Source organism: Alligator mississippiensis, chromosome 11, assembly GCF_030867095.1.
Source record: "Alligator mississippiensis isolate rAllMis1 chromosome 11, rAllMis1, whole genome shotgun sequence".
NCBI classification, from domain to species: Eukaryota; Metazoa; Chordata; order Crocodylia; family Alligatoridae; genus Alligator; species Alligator mississippiensis.
In genome coordinates, this window is record NC_081834.1 from 58,419,750 (window position 1) to 58,438,022 (window position 18,273).

An 18,273-nucleotide genomic window follows, 5' to 3' on the forward strand; every position below is an offset into this window, starting at 1 on the left:
ATACACACATATACCCACAGCTGTGTAATAGACACACACATATTTCATGTACACACATAGATGCACACATGTAAAATACACACCCATACAAACACACATACACACACGCACACGTATGCATGGGTGTTTCTATTGTGTGTGTGTGTGTGTCTAATATTTGTGTCTGCATGTTTTATATATGTCTTTTACATGTATGTCTGTCTACACGTGTATACTTAATGTATTTGTGTGTGTGCCTGTTTGAACATACCTGTATGTGTATAAGTGTGTGTTTCTGTGTGTGTGTGTCTGTATGGGTGTGTAGTTTACATGTGTGCACCTATGTGTGTACATGAAATATGTGTGTGTCTATTACACAGCTGTGGGTATATGTGTGTATATTATACACGTGTGTCTGTGTGCGTGGTCCATGTGTACGTATGTGCGGATATCAGTGTGTTGGTGTATATTGTGTGTGTGTTGGTGTGTATTTTACATGTGTGTATATTATATGTGTGCGGGGGAGGAAAGCAGAGCAACTGGGGTCTGCACTCCCGGACTCTCGGCAGAGGTCGCTGGGGGGGGGGGGGGGGGGGGCGGTTGACCGGTTGGACCCCGGGCGTCTCCTCCAGCCCCACCTCTCTGCGACTCTATGACCCTGGAGGCCCCTTCTAGCTCCACCTCTCTATGAGCTCCGCCGGCCCCTTCCCGCCCCACCTCGCTATGGCCCCCGGCACGTGATGTCTGTGGTGTCCCCGCCGCGCAGGGATTGGCGGGGCAGAAGAGGCAGCCGGAACCCTTGTCTCCCGCCCGCGCTCCGCACCCGGACTCCTTAGAGCAGAGCACGCAGCTGCGGAGCGGAAGCTCTGCGCGCCGAGTTGTCCGGCCACTTCCACTTCTCTTCCGCCCCGCCTCGTAGCCACTTCCGGTGCGCGCGGGTCGGGCCCGGCGGAGCCCCCCGGAGACGCGCGGCGGTGAGGGGGGTCCTGGAGCGGGGGGGGGGGTCTGAGAGGAGGGGGTTTGGAGTGGGGGAGCAGGGAGCATTGGGGGAGAGGCCAGAAGCTTAAGGTGGGGGTTGGGGCCTGTGTCAGTGGGGGGAGGCGGAGCGGCCTGTAACAGACAGAGGGTGGGGGAGGGGCAAGGAGCCTTGGGGGAGAGTCCGAGAGCAGAGGAGGGGCCAGAAGCTGAGGGGAGGGGCCTGTATGGGGGGAGGTGAGGTCTGGAGGGGCTGGGGGGGGCAGCTAGTGGGGAGCTTGGGGGGAGGGGCCAGAAGCAGAGGGGGAGGGGCCTGGGCCAGAAGGGGTGGGGTTTAGAGTCTGGGGTTGGGACCTATAGGAGGGGCCAAGATTGGGGGAGGAGCTTGTAAGGAGTGGAAGTTGGGTGGGAGGGGCCTGGAACAGAGGGGTCAGGGCCCCTCGAACCCCCACCACATCTGACCCCACCTCCATTTCTCTCCCCACGACAGGACAGTTTTCATGGCATCAACCTCACAGCAGCGGCTCCAGCGCCGCCTCCACCGGTGGGCACGGCGTGGCCGGACAGCGGCACTGCGGGCATTGCTGCGCCGCCATCAGAGGCTGCTGGAGCTGGATAGGCCACGGGGCCGGCACCGCCACACCCCCCTACACCGCGCTGTGGCTGCTGGCGCCGCCTCAGCTGCCCGCCTCCTGCTGCGCCGCGGCGCCAACCCCGCCTGCATCGACACCCATGGTGACACCGCCCTGCACCTGGCTGCCCGCGCCGGCCACCGTGGTGAGCACCGGCCCTTTAAAGCCCCTTAATTGGGGGGGGGGGGTCTGGGCTCCCAGAACCCCTGCTGTAATTGTGCCAGCCCCCAGAGAGTCCAGGCATCTGGGCTCCCATCCCTCTCCCCCCCCCCCCCCCCCCCCCCCCCCCCCCCCGATCTAAGCCGCTTCTCCTAGAGGACCCAAGTGTCCGAGCTCCCATATTCCCTGCTCCCACTGTCCTGACCCCCACTTCACTCACAGTGGACCCAGGTGTCCGGGCTCCCAGTTCCCCCCCTCCTTACTCCTCCAGACACCACTCCCACTATAGAGAATCGGGTGTCTGGGCACCAAGCTCCCTGTGGTCTAACCTGCCCCCCGCCCCCCAACCCAACCAGAGAACCCAAGTGTCCAGACACCCAGCCCCACCCCCTTCCCAGACAGACCAGACATCTGGGCTCCCAGTCCCGCCCCACTAGAGACCCCAGGCATCCAGCTCTCGCCCTTTTTGCTCTCACTTCATTGCAGTCCCTTAGCCCAGTCTGGGGAGGTCAGTGGGATCCAGGAAACCAGGGAGTAGGACCCACAGGACCCAGGTGTCTGGGAGGCGGGGCAGGATGACCCAGGTTTCTGGGCGGAGCGTGACCTCACTTTGTGTCCCATCCTCCCCACCCCAGTGTTCCAGACGCTGTTCCTGCCCATTGTGCGCTGCTGCCCTCAGGTCATGAGGATCCGTAACCAGGCAGGGCAGATCCCCACCGATCTCCTGGATCCCGTGCTGCAGGAGGAGGTACCAGCGGGCGGGTGGGGGGCAGCCTGGACACCTGGGTTCTCTCGGAGAGGAGGTGGGACACTGGGGGGGTGAGAGTGGGAGGGGGTTGGGAGCCCGGACACCTGGGTTCTCTGGGAGGTGCCTGGGGGCGGGGAGGTGGGAGGAAGGGGTGCTGGGAGCCCAGACACCTGGGTTCTTCGTTGCCGGGGTGGGCACCTGGAGATGGGGAGCAGGGGAGGCTGGGAGCCTGGATGCCTGGGTTCCATGCTCAGCTGTGTTTAATCTCCCAGGCTGAGGTCCAGCTGGGGGCTTTCTCCCCAGAGCAGCCCCCCTCCAGTGGGGGGGCATTGCAGGTTGGGGAGGGGGCTACTCTAGCCCCTCTCTATGGTTTCCTGTCCTCCACAGCACCCCATGGAGCAGGAGGAGGAGGACAACGCTGACTCCTGGCATCAGAAGCTGCTGGGGGAGTGTGAAGCTGAGGCCTGGGAGGCCGGTGGCTATGAGGGTAAGCTCCACCCCTTGGCCAAACCCCTTTTGCCTTGTGGCAATGCCCCCTCCATAACCCCACCCCTTTCCTCTCCTCTCCACTCTATCCCACAGAGGATTTCAACAGGGAACAGTCAGATTACGAGACCTATGACGCGTGGGCAGAGCGAATTGCCCGCGAGTACACCCGGAAGCGAGGCCAAGGGGCAGGGCTTAACCATGGGAAGCTGGAGGACAGCAGTCAAGGGGCAGGGCCTAGCCGGGGAAAGGCGGAGCCTGAGCCCCTCCGGCGCCCCATGGAGGTGGAAGCCGACCTGTACCGGGCCCGGGAGGCTGCCAAGGCCCGGGAGCTGCAGGAGGCTAAGAGGAGGCGCTGCGAGGAGGCCTTCACCCCAGGTGCCACCAGCCTTCTAACCTATCATGACATCCCTTGGCCCTGCCCAGGGGCCAGCCCTGAGGCTATGGCGGCAGCGGCCATGATGGGAGCGGACCCAGGCAACCGAGCCAACTTCCGACGCCAGCTGCGACGCCAACAGGCCCTGTGGCACCCTGACAAGTTCACTCAGCGTTGTGGGGAGCGCCTGGCCCAGCCTGACCGACGCCGGGTGCTGGATGCTGTCATGGCCTTGTCTCAGGCCCTCAACCGCCTGGCCGAGAGCGTCAAGTGAGGCGGCTGGCTCTGGGCCGCGTGTAATGGGGACAGGAGCTACGGATGGCTCTGGAGAGCGTCAGGTTTAGGTACAACAGGGACAGGAGCTGCACCTGGCTCTGGGGGCGTCAGGCTGAGTATAAAGGGGATAGTGCTAAGGAGAAGGTGCCTTGGTTGGCATTTGAATGGGAGACCTGTGTCCCTCTGTGCTAAGCAGGTCCTAGCATGGTTGGCACATGGGTGGGATACCAACTTACCCCACTGCTAAGCAGGTTATGATGTGTTTGGCCCCTGAAAGGGAGACTTGGGTGGAAAACCTCCGCTTGGTAGCAAAGTCACATAGGTGATACTCCCCCTCTATGCAACTTTGGTCAGGCCGCAGTTGGAGTACTGCGTCCAGTACTGGGCGCCGCACTTCAAAAGGGATGTGGCCAGCCTGGAGAGGGTTCAGAGGAGGGCCACCTGCTTGGTGAGAGAGCAGCAGGACAGGCCCTATGAGGAGAGACTGAAGGGACCTGAACCTGTTCAGCCTCAGCAAGAGGAGGTTGAGGGGGGACCTGGTGGCTGCCTACAAGCTCATCAGGGGGGATCAACAGCAAATAGGCAGAGCCCTTTTTCCCAGCACCACCTGGGTGATGAGGAACAATGGTAATAAGCTGATGGAGAATAGGTTTAGGTTGGAGATCAGAAGGCAATATTTTGCAGTGAGGGTTGCCCAGATCGGGAACCAGCTTCCCAAGGAAGTGGTCCTCGCCCCTACCTTGGGCAAATTCAAGAGGAGTTTGGATGATCACCTGTCTGGGGTCTTGTGAACCCAGCATTCATTCCTGCCTGTGGCAGGGGGTCAGGCGAGATGATCTGTTCAGGTCCCTCCTGACCCTAGCTACTATGAAACTGTTCATCTGGTGTGTCTCACCATTCCCTACAGGCAGTGATTCTTTCCCAGTGTGGGAAGTGCCAATTTGCATAATAGCCATGCATATGTATATATGTTACTGAATGGACAGCAGATTTTTGCTGCTGTAAAGTATGTTTTTCTCTGGCTAGATTCCATTAGAATCGGGGGGGGGGGGGGGGGGGGGTCTCAGACTCCTGGGAGTGTGGGTGTATGTGTCCCAGATGCCTGGGTTCTGTGTATGTGTGTATCCTGGATGCCTGTATCGCAGACACCTGAGTTTTATGCGTGTGTGTGAGACCTTGGGGGCGAGGGAGCTCCCCATCCTTCCCCAGCAGTGTCTGTGCCCCCAGCTGCAGCTCTCATGCATAGCCACGGGGTGGCAGCAGCACCCTGTGGTTAGCTGCAGCCCTGAGCATTGATGGAGCTGCTGGGTGAAGGGAGCAGTGAAGCCCAGGGGCAGCAGGGGGTGCTGGGCACCAGGCTGGCACCAGCTAGGAATCCAGGAGAGATCTTCCCAAGCCTGTATGCCGGAGCAGGGTGCAGCAGGTTGGAAGCAAGGGGTGGCTATAAGGCCCAAAAATGCATATGCACACATGCCTGCATATATACATACACATACATATATACACGCATATATACACACATATAAACATGTATATACGTACATGCACACCTGCATGTATGTACCTTGTATTCTCATATTTGTACATGCATATATGTATGCACGTATCAATACATATTTACACGTATATATGTGCATGCACAAATAGATATGTACACGCACATATAGATATGCACACATACAGATATACACGCATATATATAGATACACATACCCATATATACAAGGATGTTGGTTGTAGCCATGTTGGTCTGCCTGAAAATGGGGGGTTGTACCCGAAAGCTTGCAAAGAAGAATTTTTCTAACTATTTAATTGGTCTAATAAAAGATACCACATTTACCCTAAGAACCTTGTTTACCCCACACACACACACACATACATGCATACATGCACAAATACACATGCATATATACACATGCACACACGTACCAGTATATACACAGACATGCACATGCACACACATACATATATATACCCATACACATATACACACACCAATGTATATGCACCCACACATGCACACAGAGAGAGAGATACCAACCTGGTGGCCTTCTATGACCAGGTCACAAAATCCTTAGATGCAGGTGAAGCAGTGGACATAGTCTTTCTGGACTTTAGGAAGGCCTTCAACACTGTCTCTCACCCCATTCTCATTAAAAAACTAGGGGACTGTGGCATCGACACCTACACAGTCAAATGGGTCACTAGTTGGCTGGAGGGCCGCACCCAGAGAGTGGTGGTGGACGGGTCTTATTTGACCTGGAGGGATGTGGGCAGTGGGGTCCCCCAGGGCTCAGTCCTCAGACCCGCACTGTTCAACATCTTCATCAGTGACTTGGATGAGGGGGTAAACAGCACCCTGTTCAAATTTGCAGATGACACTAAGATGTGGGGAGAAGTGGGCATGCTAGAAAGGAGGAATAGGCTGCAATCAGACCTAGAAAAGTTACAGGGGTGATCGGATGAGAACAGGATGGGTTTCAACACTGACAAGTGCAAGGTATTGCACCTGGGGGGGAAGAACCAGCAGCAGACCTACTGACTGGGGAACTCCCTTCTTATCAGTGCAGAGGCAGAAAAGGATCTGGGAGTCATTATTGATGCCAAAATGAACATGGGCCGACAGTGTGGGGACGCGGTCAGGAAGGCCAACCACACCTTGTCATGCATCCACAGATGCATCTCGAGCAGATCCAAAGAGGTGCTCCTCCCCCTCTATGCGGCACTGGTCAGGCCGCAGTTGGAGTACTGCGTCCAGTTCTGGGCACCGCACTTCAGGAGGGATGTGGACAGCATGGAGAGGGTCCAGAGGAGGCCACCCGCATGATCAGCGGGCAGCAGGGCAGGCCCTATGAGGAGAGGCTAAGGGATCTGAACCTGTTCAGCCTCCACAAGAGAAGGCTGAGGGGGATCTAGTGGCCGTTTACAAACTAGTCAGAGGGGACCAGCAGGCACTGGGGGGAGTCCCTGTTCACCCGAGCACTACCAGGAGTGACTAGAAATAACGGTCACAAGCTGGTAGAGGATAGATTCAGACTAGACATCAGGAGGCACTACTTCACTGTCAGGGTGGCTAGGATCTGGAATCAACTTCCAAGGGAAGTGGTGCTGACTCCTGCCCTGGGGGTCTTCAAGAGGAGGTTAGACAAACACCTTGCTGGGGTTGTTTGACCCCAGTACTTCTTCCTGCCATGCCAGGGGGTTGGACTTGATGATCTGCTCAGGTCCCTTCTGACCCGACCAACTATGAAACTATGATACTGGTATGTGCACACAAGACATACATGTGCATGCACACACACACACACACACAAATACATGCACAGTTACATCTATACCAGTATATGCGCACACACAGACATGCACATATACACATACATACACATATATAATATACATATAGACACAAGCACATACATGTGCATATGTGCACATATATATGCGCACACACAAATTTGTATATATGCCAGTATATACAAACAGATCCATGCACATACACACATGCATTTGCCCGCGCACACACATATATGTGAAACAAACTTTTTTAGGTCCTCTAAAGAAAACCTTTACCAGAAGCCAAGATTTTGTTTCCCGAATTCCCTTCCCTGGGGACTTATAGCTGTCAGAAGCAAACATCTCACCTTCCTCCCAGGCTTCTGGGACCTCGAGACTGGTTGCTCAGAACGAGAGGTGGTAGTGGTGGCGGTGGCGGCTTTGGCTATGAAGCTACGCTTTCCTTTCTGGGTAATCTGCCTGCCTTGAAAAGCCACTGGGGGTTTCGATGCATCAAACTCCGGATTTCAGTATGAGACGGTGCTTGTGTCTTTCACCCTCTGCCTTCTCGGGGCCAGGGGTTCTTGGAAAGGTCTTAAAATAACTGCCTTTTCTTTAAAAAAAAAACAAAAAAGCTACTTATTTTTTTCCCCGCTAAACTGTGAAACCCAACTGAAAAGCTGACTTTGATCTGGAAAAACAGGCCTTGTTTCTCAGAGCCTTGTTTCATGGTACTTGGAGAGCTGTACAAACGTCTATCAGCTTTGTTCTAGCTTGCCTTCACACCTTGAACTTGAGCTGCACAGCTGTGGGGGGTGGCCCCAGCTTCATCAAACAGGATCAAGAGACAACTGGGCCCTTTAAGCTGCATAGCGAGTGCTTTAAGCCACTTAACCCACAAAAAGACCACACAACACATTTAAGAGCTCCAGCTGCTGCCCCAAAAGAACATGTAACAAGGCCTTTAAAGATATAAAAATATGGAAGGTGCAGTGAAATGGCAGAAAATGGAGTGAACAACTGTGTAAAGTATAGCGATAATATAGTGGGGTAGTGAAAGAATAGCAGGATGTGTATAAAAGTAAGATGGTAGTGAGATGGTGAAAAATGAGTGAAATAGTGAAAATATATAGTGGTAATATAGTAGCAGAGTGAAAAAAAAAATAGCCAAAAACGTACAGAAATAGGGAAGGTGGAATAAAAAATTAGTGAAGTATGGTGAAAGTGAATAGTGAAAATATAGCGGTGTAGTGAAAAAATAGCAGGAAATTAATAGAAATAGGGAAGATGGTATGGGATGGTGAAAGGAATTGTGAAGACGTAGTAGAAGGGTGAAAATCTAGTGAAATATGGTGAGAAATGCCTGGTGAGAATTCAGTAGAATAGGGGGAGAAAGTAGAAAATGTATAAAAATAGTGCAGATGGAGTAGGTTGGTACAAAATAGTGAAAACGTATAACATTTTTAGACTGAAACTCCCTATTTTTGTACCTTTAAAAATGGCATCATTTAAAGCATGCAGGGACCATTTTTAGGCTGAAACTCCCTATTTTCATACTTTTAAAAGTGTCATTGTTAAAGCATACAGGAACCATTTTCAGACTGAAACTCGCTGTTTTGTGTGAGGTGAAATAGTGGAAAAAAATAGTGGGAAATGTATAAAAACTAGTTCAAATGGGGAACTAGTATAAATATAGGCAACCACAAAATATTGTGAAAAACAGGAAAATGTATAGTGATGAAAATGATGAAAAAATAGTGGAAGCTGTATAGAAGTAATGAAAATACTGAAGCGGTGAAAAACCGCAGGAGGTGTATAGAAGTAGTGAAAATGTAGAGAAATGGTGAAAAATAGCAGGAGATGTATAAAACAAGTGAAAATAGTGAAATGGTGAAAATAGCACAAGACGTATAAACATGAAAAATGAGTGAAATGGTGAAAATAGTGTCCATGTATTAAAAAATTGAAAATGTAGTGAAATTATGAGATGAATGGTGGGAAAGGGTATAAAATAGGGAAAATATACTGAAATCAGAAAATAGTGAAAATGTATAAAATAATGATCATTTACTGAAATATTGAAAAAAATAGTGGAAATGTAGAAGAAACATGAGGATTTGGTGGCACAGTGAAAAGATTAGTGGACCTATAGAAACAATGGGAAAATGCTGAGAATGGATAAAAATAGTTAAAATGTAATGAAACAGGCAAAATAGTGAAAAGGTATAAAAATGATGCCTTTCATTTTAAAAAGGTTTTTCAAATATGAGATCAAAAAAAATCAGGTTTCGGAGTTTTTTAATGTCTAAAAACAGGAATATTATTTTTAAAGGGGGAGCTTTTCTTTTTAATACATGCTTAAACAATTTCCAGGCTTACTTTAAAGTATTAAAAAAGTGAGTTTCATTTTTAAAAAGAGAGTTTTCTTTTCCAGAGTTTACTTTACCTTTCTTGGTGGGTTTTTTCTTCAAATATATAAAAATAGTAAGTTTCGCTTTTTTTAAAAAGGGAATTTTTGACACATGGGTTTTAAAAATGTTACTGGGGGATGGGTGTATAAAAACAGGGAGTTTCATGATGAGACGGCACCTTACATCTCAAGGGGAGTCTTTCTTTTAAATGTAGAAGAAACACTGAATATTCTTTTATTTTAAAGAGGTTTTCCCTTTCCACTGTATTTCCTTTTTTAAAACATATAAAAAATAGCAAGGTTCAGTCTAAAAATGTTTCCTGTATATTTGAACAACACTATTTTTCAAAGTAAAAAAAAAAATTGGGCGTTTCAGTCTAAAAAATGTTCCTGTTTGCTTTAATGACGCCATTTTATAACATCCCAAAATAGCAAGTTTCAACCCAGAAATTAAAAGGGAAAAGTTTAGATCAAAACTCGCTAGATTTATGCATTTAAAAATGGTGGTGTTAAAATAGCGAGCTTCAATCTTTAAAAAATGTTACCTTGACACTTTTTGTACCTTTAACAATGGCAGGGTTAAGTGTCAAGAAAACATTTTTAGATTGCAACTTCCAACCTGTATACCTTGAACAATGGCAATGTTAATGTAGGAAGTTTCAATTTAAAATGTTTCTTTTACACTTTAACGGTGCTATTGTTAAAGGTACAAAAATAGCCCGTTTCAATCTTCAAATGTTTCCTTGGTACTTTAACAGTGTCATTTTAAAGGCATAAAAAATAGCCAGGTTCAATCTAAAAATGTTTCCTGGGCACTTTAAACAATGCCGTTTTCAAACATTTATACCATTTACAGCTATAAAATTGCACCTTTCACTCCAAATTGTTTCCTTTAGACTTTAGCGATTCCTTTCTTTTTTTATATAAGTACAAAGATAGTGAATTTCCAGTCTGAAAAAGGAGAATTTCCCTTTCAAAACCACCTTTTCCAATATGCTCAGATGGGGAGTTTCCTTTACAAAAGAGACTTTTCTTCAGGTAGCAACACCCTAAAGATTCCAGATTTGCTGCTTTTTTCTTTTTTTTACATATATAAAAATAGTGAGTTTAATTTTTTTTTAAGACCCTTTTCCTTGCGGTTCCACTATACTTACCATTCCTAGGGCTTCTCTTTTTTTTTCTCCCCTTGGAAAATAGAAAAAGAGCAAGTTTAATTTAAAAAGAGACTTTTTTTTTTTTTACACTTTAAAAATTGTAGGGCTTGTTCTGTGCGTGTGTGTGTGTGTGTGTGCCGCGCGCGTGTGTGCGTGTCTAGCTATCATATCTGTTGATATGTGTGTACATGGATATGTGTGGATGTTGGTATGTATGTGTGGATGTAACTTTATACGTGTGTGTACATGGATATATGTGGGTGCATGTGGGTATGCATGTGTATATATGTGTGTGTATATGTGTGAGTATATATATATATAGGCAGATTTATGGATGGATGGGGGATGTACAAATGTATGGACAGACAGGTGAATGAAAGTGTGTATGGACTGATAGATGGACAGTTGGATGGATGGATTTCCAGGTGGTCAGATAAACGGATGGATGGATGGATAAAGGAATGGACACGTGGAAGCCTGGATGAACAGGATGGATGGATGGACAGGGTGTGCAGGTAGATGGATGAACAGACACAGACAGACAGTTGGATAGATCTATGCATGGATAGACAGATGGATGTACAGATGGATGGACATACAGACAGATGGACACACACATGGATAGATAAATGGATGAAAGAATGGACAGATGGATGGATAGAGAGGCAGAGGGACACAGGATGGAGAGTTGGATGGATAGATGCACAGAAGGAAGGGGTGGAAGCATGAGTGGATGGACAGATGAACAGATAAAAGCATGACTGACTAGGATGGATGGGTGGATGAAGGTTCAGATGGATAAATAGATAGATGGACAGCAGAAGGGATGAATGCACACGTAGCAGAGATGGGAGCATGCATGGACAGATGGAGTGGGTAGATTGATGGCTGGATGGAGGGATGGAAGCGTGGATGAACAGAAGGACAGACGGATGGATGGAAGCCAGGATGGACACAGATGGATGGTCCAGTGGATGGAGAGATGGAACCATGGATGGATGGAGGGGTGGAACTATGGACGGACAGATGGACGTGGATAGATGGATGGATGAATGTGGATAGACGTGTGGATGGCTGGATAAATGGAGGGGGCATGTTGTGGGGGAACAGGATCCCACTTCGGCCCCTGGAAACCACCTGACGCACCACATAGGTGATCACAGGATAGCAGGGGTCAAGACTCCTGGGTTCTTCCCAACCTTGGGAACAGGCAGGGGAAGGTGAAGCTAAGTGAGCACAAAACCCCGGAGCCAGCCCCAGCTTCAGCTTCTGTCCCCATTGCACCCAGCCGTGTCCGTGCTCTTTCCTACCCCCACCCCGGGCAGCCACAGGCGGGTCACCAGTGCTGGGGGGTTTCAGTTCCTCTTCTCGTGCAGACGTTTCTGTCTCTGTGCAGCTGCCACATACAAAGAGCCTGTCCCTCCCAGTACCATACACACACACACCCCGAGCATCCAGGACATACATACACGCGTGTAGAACCTAGGCATCTGGTTGTCACACACACCCAAGCATGCAACACATGCATGCACAAAACCCAGATGTCTGGTACAAACACACACAGTGTGCACACAACCCCTATGCAGAAACAATACAGCCCCCACCTACACACACACCCACACAGGCATCTGCCTCCCCACCCCACACCGCCCCCAGGCATCCAACACAAGCACATATGCACACAGAACCCAGGAGCCCAGGACACACACAATGCAAACAACCCCCCAGACATAACAAAACACACCCTGCACACACACAAAACCCAGGCACCCAGGACACACACACATAGGACTACAGCATCTGGGATACATATACACACAGAACCCAGACATCCGGGACACACACACACACCTTCTACACAAAAACAGTATAGCCCCCACCTACACATTCACCCATACAGAACACCCAGGTCCCCCATGCACACCCCAGGAATCCAACACATACACACACCAGGGCTTCTCCAGAGACTGTACTCACCCATTTCCAGGTGAACCCCCCCAACATTTCTCTGCCACTCTCTTTTTCACTCCCTTCTTCCTCCCTTACGGGAAACCAGTCTCCGGGGAAAGTGGGGGCGGGAGCTCCCCTGGTGCCCAGTCCCCTGTGCAAGGGCTCTGCCTTGCGGTTTCCCCCTTTCCGTGAAAGGGAAAGTGCCTCGGCTATGAACTCCCCCCACCCCTCTCCCCCTGCGGCTACCACCACCTTCCACGCCTCCATCATGAGCACAGAAGCGTGAACAAATCCTGAGATGGGGGATGGGGAGAGATTAGGGTGGGGAGAGCTTAGTTTAGCCGTGACACAGGTGTGCAAGGCATTCAAAGGGGTCATGTGGGTGTCATGCTCACAATCCTTGTGCAAGTTGCCATGTGAGTGTGCACAGGCAATCCTCATGCAAGGGTACATGTGTGAGAGTGTGGCACCTCCCCTTGCAGAGGGATAGGACTTTTGCCCTTTTGACCCTTGTGTCAGGAGGAGGGCATTGTCCAGGAGTGGGAGCTTTCACAGGCATGCAAAGGGTATACCTGGATGCATGTGAGGGGTTTTTGAATAGGGCTTATGGACTTGTGTGAAGGCACAAGCATGTGCAAGGTTGTTTTCCTCCCAGACTAAGACCCACACACACACACAGGCACATGTGCCATCCTGGTGAGAAGGCAGGAGTGTGCGCGAAGAGATTATATGGAGGTGCCTTGTGCCCCTGTGGCCTCAGCATGAAGCGGGGGGGGGGGGGGTGTATGTGTGTCCATGTCTGCGTGTGTGTGATGCCTCGGTTCTTTGTGTGTTTGTGCATGTCCTGGATGGCTGGGTTGTGTGTGTGTGTATGTGTGTGTGTGCATGTGCATGCACATGCATGACAGATGCCTGTGTATGTGTGTTTGTGTGTGCATGTGTGCCAGATGCGTGTGTGTGTAGACAGAGTGGATGGATGGATGGATGGATGGATGGATGGATGGGCTTGTGGGTGCATAGCTAGATGTATGGATCAATGGGTGGAGAGAGACGGATGGATAGATAGGTAGATGAGTGGGTGAGTGAGCGGCTGGATGAATAGTTGGATAGGTAGATGGATGATGAGATGCATGGCTGGCTAGATGGATAGAGAATAGATAGATGGATAAACATGGATAGATGGATGGACAAATGGGTGGGTGAATGGGTGGATAAACAGGTAGCTGAGTGGGTGAGTGGATAGATAAGTGGATGGGTGGGTGGAGTGGGAAGAGATGGGTGATGGGACAGATGTCTGGCTGGCTACATGATAGAAAGGATGGATAGATGGATGGGTCAGTGTGTGGGTGGGTGGATGGATGAAAAGATAGATGACTGAATGGGTGGGTGGATGGATGGGCAGACAGATGCGCTTGGGCAGAATGGCGCTCTATTGCTGGCCAATCTAGTGGGACCCTTCCCAGTCCCCAGGGAAAAGACACCCCCCCCCCCCCCCCAAAAGCCTCAGGCCTGAAACTAAGACCCAGTGTCGCCACCAGAGGGCAGCCTCCACCCACTATTCCCAGGGGACCCAGGAACCAGATGCCAAGACCAGTATAGGAAACCCACAGGCCCCAGAGCCCAGCATGTGGAGTGTGTGTCCACAAGGCCTTACCCCAAGTCTTCCCAGTGAGTCCCAGTGTCACCTGGACCCACATCCCAGCATCCCAGAGAATAGTGAGAACCCCAATCTCCCGAGAAGCCAGTATCATGGCCCAACGGGTGACCAATAGAAAGCCCCAAGCCCTGGGCTTAGTAGACCCCAGAGCCACCATTTTACCCCAGCTCTGGGGGTGGGGGACAGGGGTGAGATGGAGCTCACCCTGCCCTGCCAAACTGGTCTTCCCTACTGGAGACGAGCTGGGAGAACTGGGTCGACTAAAGAAGAGAAGGGAGATCTGATCACAGTCATTCCCAGTCCCAGACCACACCGAGATGGACCCTCCTTAGTGGCCGCAGGGACAGGACAAGGAGCAATGGTGGGGTCCAGCAGGGGCACTGGCTGCAGCCCCTCTAGGCTGGATTGGCACTTAACTCTCCAACACTGAACACTTGTTCACACCATTCACCCCTCTATAGCCTGGACTGCAGGGATACTAGGGGTCTCCATGATGAACAAGGAGCAATGGACTGAGACTGCAGCAGGGGAAACTGAGGCCAGAGATGAGGAGACTCTTCATCCTCAGATATTTCCAAGAACGAGGTAGGCTGACGATTCTCAACCAGGGCATCAGGGAGCTGTCAGACCCTCATGAGCGTGTAGGGCCATATTATCGCTGCGAATAACTGGGATTTTCCCAAGGGAGTCCCAGGGTCTAATGAGGAGTGTGGATAGGCCTACAAAGGTTGAGAGCCCCTGGGTCATGCAAACACGTGTCTGGGCTGGTTCAGAAGGGGCTAGCCATGCCTTCAGTTACAGGTTGGACCAGATGCGACCTCCCGTGGTCCTGGCCAGCCCAGCCCCCACCTTTATAGGCACTTCTAGCTCTACCTTGAAGCCATGTAGAGCTCTCGATCCCAGACTGCACTGGGAAGACTCCCGGGCATTCCCGAGCTAGGACATCCAACCTATGTGTCTCTGGTTGACATTGACTTGACCTTTGCTCCTCAGCCCACCATGCCTGTCCCCCTTGTCCTCCTGGTGCCTCCATCGGTAGATGACAACCTTCTTCCCTCCTCCATCTCTATCTTAATGAGCCCTGGGACTTCCTCACACAGGATTGGGTCTCCAGGCCTGGCCCCATCCACACAGCCTTGCTGGCTGCCATCCTAGCACCTCTACAATAAGAGATAAAAGCCGCCTGTGGTAGGAGGTGTTACCAGCACCTGGGTCACTGGGACGATTCTCTCAGCTGCACAGACGTCACCACCCAAGAGAGGAAGACCCAGGAGTTGTGGGTTTTCGGGGACGGTCAGGGTGAATCAACGTTGAGGGGGTGGATGCAGCCCTGGAAAACGGGTCTCATCCCCTCCACCCACTGTGTCTTGTGCGTGTTGGGACATCAGATCTAGAGCAGACAAGAAAGCTGCCTGACACCACCCTCCTCAATTAGGACCCCCCAGTAAGAACCAAGATTGCCTGGGTCTTCTGTCCACCCTGGGCACTGGGCTAATGGGGATGAGAGGTGGTGCAAAGCTGGGGGGAATCTCTCCCCATGCAGCATCAGGTCTTGGGGTGTAGGAGAATAAACAAGACCCCTCCATACACTCAAGTGGACCCCCAAAGACAAGACCACCTGGTTCTCCTGCCCCATTTGGGCGTTGATAGAATGATGAGAACAGGAAGATTGGGTACAAGGCTGGAGGCAATCTCACCCCATGTGGCATCAGGTCTTGGGGTGAAGGGGGACAGATAAAACCCCTCTGTCTGCCCAACTAAACCCCCGGAGCCAGGATCACCTAGGTCTCCTGCCCTGCTTGGGGGTGAGGAGGATGAGTACAAGGCTGGGGGGAATCTCTACCCATGTGGCATCAGATTGGGCTGAGGGTGGACAAGACCCTTCCATCCACCTAACTGGACTCCCAAAACCAAGACCACATGGTCTAGCACCCACTAGAGGATCTGCATAGAAGCTCATAGCCTTGTATCACACCAGATATGAGAGTAGGGGGGTGGCCAATTTTGGGAGGTGGGCTCTGATACGGTGAGAAGGGAAGCCCCCCTAGATCTCCCATCACCCAAGGATGAGGCTGGGGGTGGGAGCCACCTTTCAAGCCCCAACCTGCTCTGGGCAAGGGCAGGGGAAGGGGGTCAGACAGCATAATTTGAGGGATGGGATTTTTGTGTGGATCTGCCCTGCTCTGCCCCCCCCCCCCCATCCCCACACAATTCCCTGAGCTATAGGGGATCAATTTTCTCACACTGGGGAATTCTGGGAAGGCTGTACAGGACTGGGGCAGCAGAGAGAGGCCTGGGGGATTCCTGTGCTTCTGGGAGGGGCATCTCTGATTCTGGAGCCAGGTTCAAGATTTTGGTTAGGGGGCACTTGATTGGGCCAGACACAGAGTAGGGGGAGGTGTCCGGGCAAGAGGGGGGCTTTTGTGGTGGGGAGGATCAAGGGGGTGGGGACTTTCCTGGCTCCACCCCTTCTCTTTCCCTTCCTCATGCCTAGAGAAGCCAGGATTGCTGGGGAAAACCCGGGACAGAGCAATGGTGAAGGTCTCTCAACCTAGGACTTTTATCTGTGCCTTGTTCTGCTTTCACTCTCGGCACTGGGAAAACCGGACCAGGCCTTTCATTTCTTTCTTCCCCCTGCCCCGGTATCTCCTGCCTCTCCCCCCCTCTGAGCCAACCAGTGCCCCTCCCCTCCAGGATCAGGCCCAGGTTGGGGCCAGGTTGGCCCCTGGAAGGAAGAGAGCCCCCACCACCCCCAGCTCCAACATTATCCCTCTAAGCCAGCCAGGATTGGATCTGGATTGGGACCAGGGAGCCCCACTCCTGGAGGGGAGACAAGCCCACCCCACCCTCACCCCCCTGAATTAACTGATGCCTCCCAGGATCAGACCCAGATTGGGCCCACTAGAGGCCCCCAGCTCCCATCCCCCCCCTCCACCCCCTCCCCTGCTAACAGGAAGATTTGTCCCTTCCTGCTGGTGGGACTGGGGTGTGTCTGGGGGGTGGCTTAGAATAACCCCCCCGCCCTCCCCAATTTTTGAATGTGGCTTTAGAACTGAACCCCTCTCCTTGAAGCACATGGACCCCCCCCCAGGCCCCTCCCTTCCCATAAGCCTTCCCAGAATTCCCCAGCATGAGAATATTGCCCCCAATAACTCAGGAAAAGGGGGGGACCCCACAGCAGGGAAGATCCATGCAAAACTCCTACCCCTGAGATGGGGACAAGATGGGGTTTGCCCCACCCCAACATTCTGCCCAGAGGAGGTGGGGCTGAAAGGCACCTCTTGCCCCCAGCCTCACCCTTGGGGGGGTGGGAAACCTAGCAGGGCTTCCCTTCCCACTGTATCAGCTTCCATGTAGCTCCTCTAGGGAGCACTAGACAAGGTGGTCTTGGCTTTGTGGGGTCCAGTTGGGTGGATTGAAGGGTGTCTTGTCTGTCCCCTTCACTCCAAGATCTGATGCCACATGGGTCAAGATTCCCCCCACTCACCCTCTATTCCCAGAAGCCTAGTGCCCAAGCAGGGCAGGGGGCCCAGGTGGTCTTGGCTTTGGAGGTCCAGTTGGGTGGACAGGGGTGTCTTGTCTGTCCACACACCCCTAAGATCTGATGCCACATGGGTAGGAATTTCCTTCTAGCCTTTTACCCAGTTCACCTGTCCCCATCATCACGCCATTGCCCAAGTGAGGCAGGAGATCCAGGTGGTTTTGGCTTTGGAGGTCCATTGGATGGACAGAGAAGTCTTGTCTGTCCACCCCACTCGGATCTGGAACCCCCTGAGATCTGATGCCACATGGGTAGAAATTCCCCTCCGGTCTTCAGCCCAATCCACATGTCCCCATCATCACCCCAGTGCCCAAGTGGGGCAAGAGACCTGGGTGATCTTGGTGGGGTCTGAATTAGATGGGAACAAGGTGGGGGCCCCTGTCTCCCTGCCCTAGATCTGATGTCCCATCCCCCACCAGATGGGACTGGTAGAGGGGGCAAGACCTAATTTTTCTGGGGTTGTTCCTGACCCCTTCCATTGTTGATTCATTTCACCCATTGTCAAAAACCCACAGGTCTTCCTTTCTTTGGTTAATTTGTTCAAAGGGGATTTTTCCTTTCACCACCCAGCAAAGGCTTCACTCTCTAAAGAGGCGGGGTTGAGCTTGTTTCATGCTGTATCACCAAGGGAAGAGGAAGTGGCCTCAGAGCTCTATA

The 18,273-nt window shown here is 51.6% G+C and overlaps 2 protein-coding genes and 1 long non-coding RNA gene across 4 annotated transcripts; 1 reads left to right on the forward strand and 2 right to left on the reverse strand.

Moving 5' to 3' along the window:
• Positions 1 to 692: 692 nt before the first annotated feature.
• On the forward strand, positions 693 to 16,116 carry NFKBIL1 (NFKB inhibitor like 1). Of its 2 annotated transcripts, XR_009455414.1 has the most exons (6): positions 693 to 953; positions 1,445 to 1,731; positions 2,381 to 2,493; positions 2,881 to 2,980; positions 3,076 to 3,699; positions 14,537 to 16,116. XR_009455414.1 is itself a non-coding variant. In XM_059714349.1 (5 exons), exons 2-5 carry the CDS (start codon positions 1,455 to 1,457, stop codon positions 3,627 to 3,629), a joined length of 1,044 nt encoding a protein of 347 aa, XP_059570332.1. In that variant the 5' UTR covers positions 693 to 953; positions 1,445 to 1,454; the 3' UTR covers positions 3,630 to 4,640. The 2 variants fall into 2 exon arrangements, 1 of the variants encoding a protein (XP_059570332.1); XM_059714349.1 differs by lacking the exon at positions 14,537 to 16,116 and having other exon boundaries at positions 3,076 to 4,640.
• Positions 7,456 to 11,674, reverse strand: LOC132243843 (uncharacterized). Its single transcript, XM_059714357.1, has 2 exons — positions 10,469 to 11,674; positions 7,456 to 7,517 (listed from the first exon to the last, which is right to left on the reverse strand). The coding sequence occupies exon 1, from the start codon at positions 11,617 to 11,619 to the stop codon at positions 10,699 to 10,701; it is 921 nt and encodes a 306-aa protein (XP_059570340.1). The 5' UTR covers positions 11,620 to 11,674; the 3' UTR covers positions 7,456 to 7,517; positions 10,469 to 10,698.
• LOC132243851 (uncharacterized) lies at positions 7,456 to 12,531 on the reverse strand. The gene is made up of 2 exons (XR_009455435.1): positions 12,446 to 12,531; positions 7,456 to 10,499 (listed from the first exon to the last, which is right to left on the reverse strand). It is a non-coding gene; the product is annotated as an uncharacterized LOC132243851 (long non-coding RNA).
• Positions 16,117 to 18,273: the final 2,157 nt, after the last annotated feature.